At 35.3% G+C, this 18,473-nt stretch overlaps 1 protein-coding gene across 1 annotated transcript; it reads left to right on the top strand.

The window, feature by feature from the left end:
• The first annotated feature begins 3,498 nt into the window (after window positions 1-3,498).
• LOC120350126 lies at window positions 3,499-13,154 on the top strand. Its single transcript, XM_039422546.1, has 7 exons — window positions 3,499-3,656; window positions 7,394-7,880; window positions 8,994-9,336; window positions 9,926-10,022; window positions 10,888-10,989; window positions 12,074-12,229; window positions 12,649-13,154. Exons 1-7 carry the CDS (start codon window positions 3,651-3,653, stop codon window positions 12,700-12,702), a joined length of 1,245 nt encoding a protein of 414 aa, XP_039278480.1. The 5' UTR covers window positions 3,499-3,650; the 3' UTR covers window positions 12,703-13,154.
• The last annotated feature ends 5,319 nt before the right edge of the window (window positions 13,155-18,473 follow it).

The raw sequence follows: 18,473 nt of genomic DNA, 5'->3' as shown, positions 1-18,473 counted from the left end.
TTCCTCAAGCTCTTTCTCTTCATCTCTATCATCTCTCACTCGTTCCCTCTCATCAAAAGGACAAACTGGTGACAAATGCGCTGCACGCTATCGGCAATCGGCAGCTCCCATTCGACAACAATGTCGCTCTATTGTGCTCCAAGTCACGTCCCAACACCTTTCCAACATGTATTTAATAACGCTCGTCACCCAGTAACTCATGCTCTTTTTCACTCTCGCCATCTACAGTTCTCTCTCCCACCTTCACCCTTAATCATTCAAAGCCTCTCAGTCGAACTTGTTCGATCGGTATGACTTTCTGGGTAGGATGAGTCGATTATGAATAGACCACCCCACTTCTCAATTAAAAGCTTGTATTCAAGATTGATTCTGTTGCTGGAAGATACAGACTAAAATGTTATGAAGATACAGCTCATGAACAAAATCTTGAATGAGTCTTGAATTGTTCCTTGAATAAGAAGCCTCATTTTCATAAGTTTGTTTCTCAAACTCAATAATATTGATTTACAGTCTTGGTATTTTTCATATTCCTATTCAAATATTTCAGTTGTATGCATCAATTCAATTTCGATGTGTTGTAAGATGAATGGATAATTTATTGCATGATGAATTTTATTAATTGTGTCAGACCTTACGACCTAGTTGATATTCTAGTTCTCATCCTACATTGAATTTGATAATAGAATAGCCTAAAATAGTCATAATAGAATTAGGGACAATTTATAACAGAAGTCGAATTTTTCATTTCCGGAACGTGGAAATTCCTCCAACTTCTAATGTAAAGATGGTAGTTGAGAATAAAATACAAAAAATAAACCTTATTTGAACTTTGTGGAGGGAAACACCCGCTTTTCTCCTGCTATAGATCAATACTCTCCACAAGAACTATTATCCATATACACAAGAAGGAGAGAGTAGTAGTTATTCTACTAATAAGATACACAGTTGAATAATTTTGTTGAGGTAGCATTTCTAATACATTTCACCCCATGCCGAATTCAATCTGCTAATATTAAAGTGTCAAAGGTGTTTCAAAAGGCACCCTACGTTTTGTAAACAGTATCAAGCCCTTGATCCTTTGTCGAAAGGGTTTTGATGACACTGATCTGAAAATTGATGGCTTCTATAAGCCTTTCCTACGAAAGGGCAGGGCGTTCCATGCAACTTCCTACTAGAAATAATTGACACTTGCTATCGTAATCCGGTTACTAGTTCTCAGGCGTGAACCTATAATTACATCAGTACTCTTTTTGGCGAACACATTGCGAGCCGGTTGGCTTCCGGATTTATAGTAGCACACATATTAAGAAGTATACTGTTATCAACGACTTTGTGGAGAGGTAACCTCTAGGTATTGCTACTTCATACGAATTCAAGATTCTAAAACTTGTTTCTGTTGAATAGAGCTTGATCTGTGACATGTAACTGCTAAGAGTCCAACATAGAAATTGGAATAAAATTAACATAGTGAGTAGGTTTTTAATTTTGTATTCAAATTTTTCAAATAAGTGCAATATATCTTAAGTTTCTAATTTATTGTGATACATTCTGCGATTCATTCAGTTTAGAGTATAACATCAACCTTCAAAATCTTCAAATCATTATTCCTGGACCGAAAATCAAGTGACGAAGCAGTGTGTGATTACATAACCTTAAGGTTTGGGCAACATTAACATTTTATCAAAATTTTTGGAGAGAAATAGTCCAGGCTCAGCCTAGTTTTTCCTCTAATGTCATAATTGTATTATGATCATAGTGTTTTATACAATAAATGAAAAAAACGAATTAATAAATAGAAGACTAACATCATATGACCCTGCCACCCTCAAGCTCTAAGAAGCCCTTGATCGAAATGCTGAATTGCTTATATCTAAAGTGATGAGATTTATATGTTTTAATGATTGAACAGTATTATAAATTGCTTGTAATTCTATATTGATAACAAATCATTCATCCTTTGGTAGATGGGAGAGTATTTACCCAAGTTGAGTGAAGACTTATGCCCGGCTTCAACTTCGGTAGACATTTGAACTTTGGCAAATCAGATACGGTTTACAAACACACGGTTCACAAAGAGTGCACTGCAGCGTAATAAGATTCATATGACTATAGTTGTTATTATCGATATTTGCGGTGCACACTACTAAAGCGTACTCTGCTTGACCATGATCAAAAGAGTTTAGTCCATGTCTTGACCGAGCTTGGTAGAACCGGGCATTAGAGTGAGTAGCATGTCATTTTATATAATGCAGTATGCTTATAAGAGGGTTTGAAAAACAATTTCTCTTAAGCTTTATTATTGAATTTCATACGAGATCCTCAAATGGATTTATTTCAATGGACTGTGTTTATTGCTGATAGAATCCGTTTATTGATAGAATCCATCACATAAGAAAGATTGCGATATGTTTCTTATAATAATTTAAAACTGTCATACATTAGGCATCAGATCCTGATAAACGTTGATTGGCCAAATGGTAGTGGTGTATGATAGTATAATAATTGACAAATTGGTATAGTTAGATGGACTGACCTACGTCATAGCTTGAGCTGGACATCACACAATTAAAATTTTTTATATATTTTTTGATCAAAAAAGGAGACTGAAGTTGATATCTTTTCGTTTTGATTGTTTAAATAAACGGACAACTGTTTCATATCTACAAACTTATTAACCCTCCATCTGCATTACAACCCTGCTCAAGTCATGAGTGCAATATAATCGGAGTACTTTGTATTCGGTATCTTCTCTCAATGATTTATATTCTACCTCATGATGATAATGACGTCATATCAAAGATTTTTATCAACCCTAGACTTTGGCTAAAGCCTGATTAAACGTTATCCAGCTGGTACATTCAAAATGTCTGCTATCATCAGCATTTCCTTGATGAGATGATGATGATCTAGGGTATAATTTTGCGTCAAGAACCACAATAACTGGTCTATTTTATTTTCTATACTCACATGATATAAATCATTCTCACCTTTTCGCGTGATAATATTATTCTCAGTCAACACGATTTTCAAAGATTTTCAGCGGTCTTAGCCTAGTCTGTCAATGATTCATCTAACAGCAATTGAGAACAGACTAGTGATGTATATAGCCATAATAAGTCACAGACGTCTTCACGCACAATAAAGACTAAACTATGAAGTCAATCCTCAGGTTTTTTTGTATGATTATAGACTCGGAGTGATTGTAGAGATTGTGGAGGCTCATTAGTATTTCTATGAAGAATCAAACCTTTTTGCAATAAATTAGCTCTGTAATGATAAGGAAACCCTCAATCAAGGTATCGAAAGAGGTTATTAGTGCGGTAGAAATAGATTTTGTTGTCCAATCATAGCTTATTATCAGTGATTTGAATCAGGGAGGAAATCACTCCATGCAATGACTGCTATTTTTGTAGGACACTGGAAAGCTTTGTAACATTATTTAACAACGGATTGTAGTGATATTATTCCCTCAGTTGATACTCAGTCCAAGTCCCAGCTTATTTTATCCTTTGGGGCTCACTTTAGCCCCAATGTTCTTAAGTGGTCAGAAAACTGGAAAGCCTCGAAAGAACTACATGTCAGTTAAACGCTATACATTGTGAAAACCCAAATTTATTTTCCATTCCAATAAGTACATCGTGCATTCCAATATGAAGGTGAGTTTCAAAGCTGAGAATGAAAACTCAAATTCTATTCTTATCCTATTCATACAGATCTTATCAAATTTATAATTAAGAGAATTTATACGAATGAGTAGGGCCAAATGTCTGTTTCAACTGATTACGGTGGTTCGGAACCCACCTACATCTGAGGGTCCACTCATCACTCATCATCATCCGTCCAATTACGCACGACATAGCCTGGAGTTCATGTGGGCTTAATTCTCAGCAGAATAAAAAACTGACAATGATTGTGGATTACATTAACCAAGACCATTGTTATTAACCCAACAGTTCTGTTGGAGGTATTAAGGAGGTAAACATATCAAAAGTCTCCACCCTTACTCCCTGTGCTAAGTGATTAGGGGTGGTTCAAAGGTACCATTTTGGTTTCTCGCACATAAATCAAACGCTATGCATCCTACAGACATGACTATTCAATACAAAATTTAAGCTTACATATTTTCTTACAATATTGATCTCACAACTTTTCCTATATCTCCTTTATTTTTTGAGATATCCGCTCTTAAAGGTGTGACATTTTTTTTAAAGGCACTTTTTCCTTCAAGTCTCCATCCAATCAAAATGGATTTTTCCGATCAAATTCAAAAAGTTATAAGAGCAAAAATAGCAAAAAATTAAAGGAAAATGTGCTTCTTTCAAAAATGTCACACCTTCAAGCGCGGATATCTCGAAAAGTAAAGGAGATATTGAAAAGTTATGGGATCAAAATTGTAGGAAATTATATGAGCTTAAATTTTGTATTGGTTAGTAAAGCCAGTGGAATTCATAGGTTTCGAGTTATATGCAAGAAACCAAGAAATGGTACCTTTTAACCACCCTCATCCCCTTAGCACAGGGGACGTTTGATATGTTTTTCTCCCTACTATCCTGAACAAAACTGTAGGGTCTTCCAAATTGTCTTCCAAACATTTTTCTCTATACCCTTTTTCGAGCATTCATTGCCTGGACTAAATGGTCAGTTCATCATATACGAATTTAGTGGTTTTCCCGAATAGAGATTGATTCTGTTTGTTGCAATTTAGCATTGCTGGGAACTCATATGTCTAAATAGAGAGCAGGATTCTACTTTTCAATATGAATCTGAATATTTTCATGATTCATGAATAATTCAACACAGTGATCAAAAATAACTTCCAGTATTGGTGTAATTTTGCTATAGTGGTTGGGATAACTAATTTTTATACTCATTTCTGTGATGTACTGAATGTATGAAAACGTGAAAGTTCAAATTCAAATTCAAATTCATTTATTTGCCATAAAATAATACAGATTGATAAAATAAATATTCTAGCTTACAAAATGGCACTACCGGCAAAGAAAACTTGTGCGCCGGCAGTGAGTTCGAACAACTAGGTACAACAAACATGTCAATAGAAAGAAAAAGAGCTTATTCAAACCACTAGAATAAATAAAATTATGGAAACCAGGTCACATCTCAATACTTACAAACGATAAGACAAAAGTAACAAAATCACAAGCAAGTGACAAACTCAAAAAGACCAATTATTCAAGGAAGCCATGACAATAATATTTTCTTAAATTTATAACATAAGAATGGAACACTACATAATGGATATAGATAACTTAAAATAAACATTTATCCTAATCCAATCCAGTATAAGATTCATTATAGATTTTGTAATTCTATTAATAATGAAATTAGTTGGGACTTTATTTATAAACGAGTAACACTGATATTCAAACTGACGTCTACATACACTTAAGCTGGTAAAGTCAATATCAAATTGTAATGGATTGGAGGGACGCAAATTATATGGATTATTCCTCAAGTTGAATGTATCACTATTCTTATTAATGAATAATATGATTCTTTTAACATATGTTTGCCTTACTGTAAGCACTTGGAATTCTTGAAAAAGAAGTCTACTAGGGTACAATCTTGGCCTGTATAATGCAGCTCTGATAAGGTGTTTCTGTAATGTGAATAATTTGTTCATATGGATATCATAAGCAGCCCCCCATATCTCAATTCCATATTGGAAAAATGATTGCGCATAAGCATAATAAATCTTTTTCATTATTACCATATCAGCTATTAGACTTAGTTTATAAAACTTATAAATTAGATACTTGAGCCGTCTGCACATATATTCAGTATGAGTATCCCATTTATATGATCATCCATCATTATACCCAAATATTTTAATGATTTCACCTTTTCAATACAAGGGCAATCACAATACACATGATTTAACAAAGCATGAAAATGCATTTGTAGAGAAAAGGTTTGTACTGGTTGACCTATTTTAGTAGGAGAAAAAGTCATGAATTTAGTCTTCTTCAGGTTCATGGTACGAACATGTCTATCAAACCATGATTCTAAAGCCCTCATTTGCATTGTTATATACATCCCCCCATGACACACCAGAAAAAACAAGAGCCGTGTCATCAGCAAATGAAATTACTCTGCAGTTAGGTATTTTCAGATTCAGAAGGTCATTAACATAAATCAAAAAGAGCAATGGTGAGAGGACTGTGCCTTGAGGAAGACCAAATACAGAAAGATTTTTCAAACTTGTTTTACCATTAATTGTCAAATATTGAGAGCTATCCGATAGATAACTCGCAAACAGATCATTTGCTATGCCCCTAACTCCACCATCATGTAATTTTTGCGATAGTATTCTGTGTGGTATGGAATCAAACGCCTTTGCAAGGTCTAAAAAAACTGATAGTGTTTTATGCTTGGATTCAAAATTGTTATTTATGATGTTAGTTAAGTGGAGAACAGCATCAGTGGTAGACTTACCAGATTGAAACCCATATTGATTACTATGAATGAATTCTATTTTATCTAGAAAACAAAGTAATCTAATTTTGATCAACTTTTCAAATATTTTTGAAAAACTACTTTAAAGACTTATAGGTCTAGAATATCCGGGTAGTGTATGATCACCAGCTATCACTTTTGCAATTTTGAACCTTTTTGGGAAGTAGCCTGATAGAAAACATTTATTAATTATATATTCCAACGGTTTAACTATGAACTAAGAATTTTTTTTTAAGAACACCCCTGACATACCATCAACACCAGTTGCTGCATTGTTTTTCAAAGATTTTATCACATCAAGTATTTCAGTGCTGTTAGTTGGGTTGAAAAAAATGCCGTTATTAGGACTGGGGGATAATGAGTCAGGTATTTCAATATTATGGATATCATCCAGGATTTGACTCGCATATTTTCCACCAATTCTTGTGGAATGATCATTCAAAAAATCTGGATCTATATTTGGCTGAACGTGTTTTTTATCTATATCAAGCATTTAATTAATACAATCCCATGTCTTTCTAGAGTTGTTTTCACTATTTTCCAGTTTCAGCTTGAAATAAACTGATTTAGCCTTTTTTATTGTATTATTTAATACATTTCGATACGATATATAATCCTCTTTCAATTTTATATTAAAAGGTTGTTTACTGAGTTTCCTATTCATATTGTCTCTCTTTCTTATAGATTCAACTGAACTCTTAGTAATCCATTTTTTCAACGGTTTCATTTGGTGGGGAATTTTGACAATAAAAGAATGCTTCTCGATATAGTAAGTCAACCTGTTAATGAATGTGTCAACCAGGGAATCAATATCATCAGCACCGCTGTAAATATCTTCCCATGACAGTATCTTGTTTTAAAAATACATTTCATATTAGAAATGAAGATTAGTTATTATTGATTTATTCTTCCATTCCAGGGAAATACTGCGGAAATGAGCACTGCGATTAGAAAGTTCCTTTCATACTTGCAGAGCACTGGTCTCTATTCTCCGAAAAAATTTATTCTCAGAGGAAAAATCTCATTCTCCATTTTAACCATAACAGTGTTGGAGATAATCGTTGCTACTGCTTTCTGTTGGAGAGAATGGGATATAAATTTCAGGGTAACAGCACTCGAAAATTTGAATATGGCGATCGGTATACTTGACATCGCTATAGAAAGTCAGCTAATGCATGAAAAATTAGAGTCTCAGTTGAAACTGCTTTCATCGGGAGTGTTTCTGTATGACGTGACTCAAGAAGGGTTGAAATTGTCGATTTTCAAAGAGAAGGAAACGTTTGTAAAATATTTGGAGAGAGAAATAATAGCACTGACGGAGATAATAGAAACTTCAATGCGTTGGTTCTTCATTGGCTGCAACTTGTCATCTTTCTGTGGAATAATTGTCTACCTTTTCAATCATGGTAAGCTTCAAATTATTCAATTTCATTCATCTTTCATAATTCTTTCATATAGAAGTCTAATCTTGCTGAAGATTCAAGACAGCTCTGCTATTTCATGATCTAACATACTACTTCAATAAACACCTGATTTCTGGACATGATTCGCCATTGATTTCCCATTTTCGAAATAATAAGGAGTATTATTCAATTATTATCCTATATTAATTCAACAAACTCAAATTGAATAATCATGTAGTTTGATAAAAATTCAATTAACATTCTATGAAAGGTGCTGAGCAAGCTTATAATATAATCAATTAGAACTCTATGCTATGGAAGTAACATAATTAAACGAGCTAGTAACTTTTTTCAATGTAACATTCATTCATTGTAAAGTGAGTGACTGAAGCCTCGAGCCTAGAGCTGTTGTCCATTTTGTGGGTTGGTGTGTATGTTCAACGATTACTTCTGATTGGCTTCATCAATCAACGTAAAATTTTTAGCTCAACGTATTTGTTGAACCATTAAAAAGAATCGACTAAGTTGGCAAACGAAATTGACTCATTCCTTCGGTTTTTTGAAGGATATGATAGAATAACATAGAAAAGAATAAAAATAATTGTAGTGACTAATAATGGTGAATTGTGATTTTGTTTTTCGAGAGCCATCACACAGACTGTCTGTATATACTTTATGTGCCGTACTCTAGCTTGAATTTTGATTCTAACTTTTTTACCCATATCGAATAAACTATATGGAGTAAAGTTCTAGTGATGCAAAAGTTGAGTATTTTATCAGAACAATAGTTTTTTAGCAATAGTTCACATACGGCAATGTGATATTCTATTCATACCTATGTTATTCTAGGTACTGTACATTGATGTACTACATACTTTATAAGAAATACTCTTTCTAAATCTATGAATAATGATGTGTTAATACTTTTGGAAATTTTTGATTTTAAATGGAGAGATTGATTTCTTGGAACTGATTCTTCATAGAAGATTGTATACCATACTAATAGATCAAATAAACTGTTTCGCTTTAGATCCTGTGCATTAATTCCGTTAAAATATCACAGATTTTTTTTACATGTGCGATACTCGAAGATTTTGGTTTGCAATCGTGTTTCAGATTTGAATGCTCTCACTTTGCCAATAGTGTTCTACAATCCTTTCACCCCATCTCCGTCTGTACCATTTGTGGACTTCAAGCAATATTGCATTGTTTTCTCAATTGAGTTGTGGTACATGTATGTGAGTTACAAGCTGACCCTAAGCATGGGGGGATTCCTATTTCTATCTGCTGATAACGTCATCAGAGAGATCAAATCGTTCCAAATGAATTTACATGAATTGAGTTTGAACTTCGATGCTATTGAAGCAGAAGACAAGCATGTCTCCTTTGAAGATGAAAGGTATGAAGGAATGAAAAAAGTTTTCAGGAAAATTTGTGTGCATCATCAAAGAATATTCAGGTAAAGTAGTTTTAGTTCACTATCTCATGAATTTAAACTTTCACTCATTACTTCCATATCAACTCATTTACTCATACTTGCACTCAATACACCTTTAATAAATCTAATACAATATTGTTCATGTAATAAAACATTCTCCTTGTATGGCGCTACAGCCCATAATAAGCCTTGGCCTCCGCAACTATCAACCTCCACGCATCTCTATCGTTTACTATGCCTCTCCATCCTCTCACTCCCAAACTCCTAACATTCAGCACCTCATCCAGCCATCTTTTCCTGGGTCTCCCTCTGTGTCTCTTATTGTGAAGCCTTTCCCGTATCACAATTTTAGGGACTCTGCCCGCAGTCATCCTTTCCACATGACCCAACCACTGGATTCTTTGAGCCTTTATGATTCGTGTGATAAAATATTGTCCACTCAATATAGATATGAAAAACAAAATACCAGAAAACTTTCTCATGATATAATATTTTCCAATTTATATATTCTCATCACTGATGTTCTAGAACTTATTCAAGAAGAAAACTCTGATTATGAAAGATAAAATTATGGAGTATCCAGTTTTGATAAATCCTTTTATTTTTCCAGAAAAGTTGAAATGTTGAATAAAGGAATTGATTTCATAGTAATTTGTTATAATCCATACCTATGCTTTCAATTGTGCTTAGCAATCTTCTGCATTATGGTAAGTATGATCATACTCAATAACTTACCATTGATTTTTTCATGTGTGAATCTATAAATATCTTTGCAAACCTCAATATTGGTATAATATAGAAGCACCAGGCTCTAATAATACAAATACTGATATGGACATAAATTTAACAATATTACCAAGATTTATGATGTATTGCATTGGAAGCATCGATGGTTTATATAATTCATATTATGAGGCGCGGTGTAGCCTACACCACAGAAACACAGTATTATAGTATCAGGCTTATGTAACTAACAGTTTCATTTGCACACCGAAAAAACGCTATCAACTTTAGTTTCACGATGAATTCCGATGAAAAAAGATGAGTCACTAATGATGGGAACGGGGATTTTCTTTAATTGTGGTTAAATGGTTGAAATTGTCGTGCTTCCGTCGCCATTCCGCATCCCACATTCACATCGCACCGGTGTGCGCATGCAAGGCTCTGTGTAGTAGAAATTGCATACGCTGCGCCTTCCATTCATAAAAGCTCCAATAATATGATTCACTATGATTTTGTTTCCCCAATGATTGATCATTTTGGTAAACTCATTAACCATTGAAATACATCCAATGTAAGTTCATAGTAAAGTTTCTATCCAGTATGTGATCATTGAAGATGATAATAATACCAATGTTTCATTTCAATTCACATCAAGAATGAAAAAAATTCATGAGGACAATTGGGTTTTCAAAAATCAGTGGCAATCAATTTTCATTATCTGGCGAAGCATTAATAATTGATAATCATGCATTTACAGTCTCAATCATAATCACATCATTGTCTCAAGAATCACATACCTTGATCCGTGATGTATTTCACCTACTGAGCATTTCTTGCTACATTTTTCAGAAAGTTGATCTCCTTTTCAAAATTAAGTACGGATTCGCATTCATAACTGTTCTTGTCATTACATTCAAATATTGTGAGCTGGGACAAGAATTGGAGAATGAGGTGAGTAAAAGTAGCGCTGAACAAAATTAACAAAAAACAATTTCAAATTATTCCAGTTCCAAGAATATTCCCAGTAGTTTGTGAATGTTTGCAATAATATTATTGATCGAGCGTTAGCGATTTCTCACTTTTGACTTACTGTAGGCCAAAGTCGATGTCCGTCTATTTGTATGTCCTACAATAACTTCGGAAAGAATTGATCAGTCAGATTCAAATTTTGAACACGTATTCTTCGAACCTTTTTACAGGTCAAGTTCGTTGGATAAAAGTAAATATCCATTCCTTCGTTCTCTTTCAGGATGTAAAAATAACATTGAAAGTGCAAAAGAAAAAAATTGTTTTGATTTTTATCATTCAGTCAGCTGAAATTGATTGCATGCTATTTCTGTAATTTTCCATTCATTTAAAAAAGCTGATGATATTTGGGAGTTATCACACAGACTGTCAGACTGACAGACTTTATGCGACGGCACATGATTCCAGCTGAATTATCCACAACATATTAATCTAGCTCTGTATTAAATCGCTTCCGATAAAGTCTGTCTGCCTGTCCATTGTCTGTCTGTAACATATACAAACGCGTAATTAATAATAATACTTTTGATAGCAGTTGCTATGACGCTGACAAATTTGCTATGATAAATTTTGTGTTCAGTGTTAAACTTGTGAGTTGAGATCATTGAAAAGGTTTGAGATATCAATGTGCGAGCTCCGGCATTAATTTTCCTTTTGAAATCATGTATCACATGATGTGACCACGTTCTCATTTGAGAAAATGAAGTTTGATTCAAAATGAAGCTGGATTCGTAATGAAGTTGGATTCATATGACGAATCGGTGTCGTACAAACGTTGTGAAGCGGCAGAAAGTCTTTTTTTTTCAATTGGAATAGGAATCCCATGGGAACCTACTGTCATGTCATACTTGTAAAAGAGATGTCTAGCTGTTTCCATAATAATTCTCACCAATTCTGTATTATTACAACTTGCGGATTTCAATACAATAGTTCATCAGCGAGTTCTTCAACCCAGGGGGGTCACTAGTTTATTTGGATATTTTGGACTTTATATTTTTTCTCTTTGAAGGGAGAAAAACTGCGAATGGCTCTATACACGTGCAGTTGGACTGGAAAGCCCTCTTGGTTTGGCCGATCTCTATCGATTATGATGATACAAAGCCATCGAGTTCCCAAAATAGAAGCATTTCGATTCCTCACTCTCAATCGGATAAATCTACGAGTGGTGAGTAAATTCTTAACTGTCACTAAATCTAAACTAACTTAGAGTAGCTTGAGTCCAAGTCTAATTCATCCTATTAATTAATTTTCATGATAATTTAAAGAGTAAATTTAGTAAAAATATAGAATTAAATTAAAACAGTAAGCATCACTTGTTTAGTGAAATCAGCTAATGATCTCATCCATTATCCATATAAATATTAACTTTGCCCCTCCAACTCATGCAATTCATTTATCTCATTTGATTTTTTCTGATCTCGTTTTGATAAATATATTTCAAGTCCTGAAACTTCCAAGCAATTTCTTTTATCTCAATCAACAAGGGTTGATATTATTTTCCAACTTTGATCCTTCATTTTAATTTCCTGTTCTTTCAACTAATATAGCTAATGAACCGTAGCTAAATCTGTATATCTGTTTCAGATAGTGCAAACTGTTTATTCATACTTGAATCTATTGACAAGAGTCTCGAGGTGAACAAAAAATTTGTTGAAGATTTTCCGGATTTCATAGATTATTCAGGTCGATTGTCTAGAAAAAATACAACCATTATTTCACAGAAAGCGACTTAACCTGCATGATTAAGGGAAATAAAAAATTTGTCCAGCATATTCTTTGCTTTCATTCAAACATCACACCAAAGATCTTCCGATTGTCATTAAAATTTATATATTTTGAATGTATTGGAATGTTAATATCAGTACCATCGACTATTTACAAAATAGGATGAAAAAGCACATAAAATATTCCAGGACTCATTTCATTCAGCACATGGCTATCAAAACATATAATTCTCAATTCATATTCTCATATACCAGAAATCGTTTACATAAGACCTGTTATTTTAATAATATTAAAATATCAGAATATTATTCTGATATAAGAATTTTGAATGCAATACCTCCCATCAATATAACTCAATTCATGTCTAATATGTGTGTGCTTAAATGTATTTCAGCCCTGTTACCCAAGTGAAAGTTTATTAGAAAATTGGAAAAATCATTAAAACTCAATTCACATAATGTTATCTTCGATTAATTAATCCATTACTGATATCATCTGATCATCTCGAGAAAAACAGAAAAAATCAATGGAAGTATAACATTACGCTACACACTCAGATTTGATAATATTGTCAAATAAACTTTATTACAGCAATTTGAAGTACCAGTTTCGGTTGTTACATCATCATCAATTTCTAGTGAACTCAGAGCTAACATAAGGCAGCAGAATAATTTATAATTATTATGTTGTCTGTGCAAAAACAAATCAAATAATATGATTGGTTAGGAAACTTTAGCTTTGGATTAGGTTAGTTTCTCAAGTAAGAATTTATTTTGGAGAGAGAAAGAGAGCTGTGATACCAATTTTACAATCCATATTTTTTCCAAGTGTGCAGAATAACTCATAATAGTATCATTTGAATGGAATTTATGATTTTAGTATTCCGGTGATACTGTTGTGGGGTGTTGGTGGGTTCCTCACTCAAGGCAGTTGATGAAACTTGTCGTCGGCGTGGTGTGCTTTTGTTCGATTTGAGGGATGGAGGGCGGAGGCAGAGAAGCCGAAGACTTCCAACCGATATTAGAATTTATTGTATTAAAGTTCATAGGAGAGCTTGGCGGGGTGAGGTCGAACAAGGAAATTCCGTCTACCGGAATTCGTTCTCTAATGATATTCGCGCTCCATCGTCGACACCCTCCATATTCCTCAGATAGAGCCGAGCCCGAAGAATAGGCCGAAACGTTTTGTTGCTGAGGGCAGAGGGTTACCGTTCAAAGGACGACGGTAAACAGATTTCAGAATTTTTCTATAATTCAATTCGTTGCACTGCCTTCTATATAGCTGACCGGGAAGGCGTCGGATTCCTGGCCGGGAGGTGCCGAAAGAAGCGATAACACTGCGATAACCCCCTTCCCAACACACTCTCTCACACAAAGGATTCTTATTCTCGCTGCTCCTTTCACGCTTCAGCCAATATTTGTGGCCCTGCGAATTTTTTCCATCTTTCCTCTCCATTTTTCGAAGCCTAGTCCACTATTCCGTCACAAGTCGACGTGCATATCGAGTGTCTCTTCCATCTTATTTCCATCCTCTTTCTTACATTCATTTCTTCAGCGTCCGTACTGGGCCAAGCTTCGATTGCATTTGATATCACAGACTGTAGTTAACTAGTATAATTTACAGTATATAATTTCACAGTAAAATATGACAATTCCACTATTCACTTCGAACAAATCACTAATTCGTAATGTCTAATAATAATTGGACCTAGTTCACTATTCAACTAAGATAAATTCCATTTATCTTCTTCCCTAATATACGAGTGATTCAAGATTTTTCGAAGCATAATAAGACATTTTTTGAGGGGAGAGGTTTGTTGAATGAAGGCTTAGTTGTTGAATGATAACATCAATGATTAGATTGATTACCGATAAACTCTTCTTGATATAATTTTATGACACTTCCATTGACACACATTATATTTTTACTATCCATCATATTTCTCATTACTATTTCAACCAGATAGAATTTGATTCAACAATTTCTCCCTTGATTCATTCAAGTCATTACTCTATTATTCAGCTAACGGCAACGAAACACTTTTGTAATCACTCGAGTGATAAATAACATTTTTTGTTGTTGAGAGTTCTATCTATTTAGTTATACAACAAATCATAATTATGAATGATTGAGGAAAGAGCATCAGCCAAGAATAATCCATTTCCCAAATGTTAATAGAAATACTTACAAAACGTAGGTTATAAGGACTATCTTTACACATTATTAATTTGTGTCAAATTTTGAGTATTGAAATTACAAACCAAAAATGTAGAATTCAGAAGTTCTGAATATCCTTTAACGTATTCCCAACGTGGAAAAGCTGTTTAGGATGAAAATTCAACGAAGCAACTTTCTCAGCTCAAAGCACTTGGATAATAATAAACAAGCCGTGATTTGAACAGACAAGGCGTGGCTACGTGGCAACTGTATCAAAGGGCGCAACAATTCGGCACCCCGCATCATCAGCCAATGCGATGCCAGCGTCTCACCCGCTTGGAGGGGATCCCCATCATCTCTGTGGCAACAGTTTCCTTTCAGAGCTCCTGGACTCCCCCTCACGGCAACGAAACACTTTTGTGTCTCCTCCTCACATGCTGTATAACGGAGAGGAAACACTGCGACGCCGCATATTTACACGTCTTCTCATTGGTGGGCTGCATGGATTGTTGCTTTTGACATTGTCACTGTCAGTGGAAATTGGTTCCATTGTTTCCACCTCAGGTGGAAGCGTCGATCGTTTTTGAGGTGCCATCGTCTGGAATTCACCTTTTGGCTGAAGTTCAACATACTCATAAGAAGAATTCCATAAAATTTCCTCATCTATGTCAGGGAATTCTTATTTGATCTAAATCTAGCCAGAGAAATATATTACACTAAAATCTTAGATTGTATTATTCTATGATCTGGCATTACCCTAATTTTCGATTAGACAGTAGGGAATATACGTCTTTGTCATACAGTAACAGTATAGTATTGAAGTCGAGTGAAGATGAAGTAAACAAAAAACGTATTCAAATTGTATACTTGGTCATAAATTCTAAAGTTGTTCAAAATCTATAATTCGATCAAAATTATAACGCTTGTGATTCGCGAGAGAATTTAGTTTGTCTTCCCATAGATTTTCAATTGAATTTTGAAAATATCTGATTATGTTTATTGGGATGCACCTACAATAACAGAATTAATTTGATAGTTTCCAAGTTTACAAGAAAACTAAGAAATAACAAAAAAAAAAAATTCCGACGACTACATCTACTATTGACACATTGAAAAGGAAGGTTTCATCAGCTATCATTTTCACCAGGAATAATCCTTTTCTAGGTGTTCCACCTTAAACCTTGATATGACTACACTCACAAAAAGGATATTCTGGCTTCAGACTGGTTCCTCGAAGATGGTGGATAGTGTGCACAATGTTTATGAATTGATAACTCCAAATAATCATGCAGACTGGATAATTGAAAGCAAAAACCTTTCGTACGAATGACACAAAGTAGGCCTACTGAAATGTAGATGGGAGGTCAGAATGTAGAGATAATTATGTTCATAGAATATTTGACCCACCTCATACTCACTCCAGTCTCCTCTCTTTTCTATCTACCTGTTTGTCCATCACGCAAACTCACTCACTCTCTCTCTCTCAACCCCTTTTTCCCTGTTGCATGACCCTATCTGACCTTGTTGTATAAGAAAATACAAGCTAATACATCTATATAAATAAAAATCGAGCCTCAAATTTGACATTCAATAACTTTTTTTATGTGTTCACCGAATTTGATTATTTTTTTTAGTTGTGTTTGTTATGTTCAGGACCAGGTTTATGACCTATCAAATTTATAATCCGACTTCAGGACTCTTTCCTACGGTCCTTCAAAGTTTACATGTAATACTTATGGGAGAAGAATTGTGAGCTGGCCACACCAAAGACCTAAAAGATGCATAGACTCACATGCAGCGCTAGTGTCGTACTTGGAATTGAAATCGGCCATTGAGGGGGCAACCTATAAGATTATTTCACATACCAATGCCTTTGTAATCTATAATATCACAAATATATAGATATAATATTATCTCGTGCTAAAATACTCCAATGGCGGCCTTCAATTTCAAGTAAGAGCTATCATTGGGAAGTCATTGAAGTAAGAGCTAGGCATTTTGGGTCTATATCTCTTTAAGGCTTTGGGCCACACACAGGAATCAGCTGTTATAATCATTGCGTCATCCAACAACCGTCGGTAGATAGTAAATAAGAGTATATTATGCTGTTCCATAACCGCCCATGTATTATCTAAATCGACTAAAAACAAAACGACTGTTCTGTGTGTAACCATCCAGCAAGCCCCTGTGGTTTGGGGGAGCTTTGAGTCGATCATCGTACTCAAGAATGTGTTGAAAACCAGAATTCACCCACGGTATCCTTGCTTGTCGTAGGAGGAGACTAAAATGGACCTCAAGGCAACTCCAGAAGTTGCCTTGCCTTCAAATTCACGGGATCTGCTCCATCAGGGCGGTTTCGGAGATGCCAAAAACCCAAGAGACCAGAGATGGGCGAAACTCCAGGCACGAATGTGGGTCTAGAGGCTGAGTCGAGGGTGGCCGGGCACCGGACGCCCTAGAGCCAGTTTGACGTTCCCTCTCTCAGCGGAAGGACCTACAGAAAGGCCAGGAGTGGAACTCATGTAGGTCACGAGTTTGTTGGTGGAGAGGCCAAAACTTACCACTGCTCAAAGATGGATGGCCATTTAGGCAAAACTTCTTGGGAGAGGTGAGGCTTTTGACCCTGCGAAGTTTCGGAGGGGCAAAGAGAAAAAATCAAGACATCAGTGATGGTGAAAAACCAGGCACAAATGTGGGTCAAGAGGCTGAGACAGGGGTGGCCGGGCGCCCTAGAGACAACTTGGCCGCCCCTTCCTCAGCGGAAGGACCTACAAAGAAGGCCAGGAGTGGAACTCACGTAGGTCACGAGGACTAATCAGTCTGAAGAGACTGCCAAGCATATCACACTGGATTGCGACAACGATTGGAACCAGGTGATCAATGAGATGTTAGTATAGGGAAAAACTCCTGGTTCCTGTAAAGGACATAGGTACCGTATTGGTTTGCCTAACTAACATACTTCTTGGGAACACAATAAGCTTCGGTTGACGTGTGGGGTTCTTTGAACCTTCGGATCCTTGAATCCGTCCCTTCCAAAACAATAAACAATAAATAAACCATCCAGCAATGTGTGAACATTAGTATCGCCATCATATGCATAATAGAAATACTTACAAAACGTAGGTTATAAGGACTATCTTTACACATTATTAATTTGTGTCAAATTTTGAGTATTGAAATTACAAACCAAAAATGTAGAATTCAGAAGTTCTGAATATCCTTTAACGTATTCCCAACGTGGAAAAGCTGTTTAGGATGAAAATTCAACGAAGCAACTTTCTCAGCTCAAAGCACTTGGATAATAATAAACAAGCCGTGATTTGAACAGACAAGGCGTGGCTACGTGGCAACTGTATCAAAGGGCGCAACAATTCGGCACCCCGCATCATCAGCCAATGCGATGCCAGCGTCTCACCCGCTTGGAGGGGATCCCCATCATCTCTGTGGCAACAGTTTCCTTTCAGAGCTCCTGGACTCCCCCTCACGGCAACGAAACACTTTTGTGTCTCCTCCTCACATGCTGTATA

The sequence above is a fragment of the Nilaparvata lugens genome, chromosome 2 (genome assembly GCF_014356525.2).
Source record: "Nilaparvata lugens isolate BPH chromosome 2, ASM1435652v1, whole genome shotgun sequence".
Taxonomy (NCBI): Eukaryota; Metazoa; Arthropoda; class Insecta; order Hemiptera; family Delphacidae; genus Nilaparvata; species Nilaparvata lugens.
Note: the sequence above shows the minus strand (reverse complement) of the source record. Positions and strands in the feature narration are given on the sequence as shown.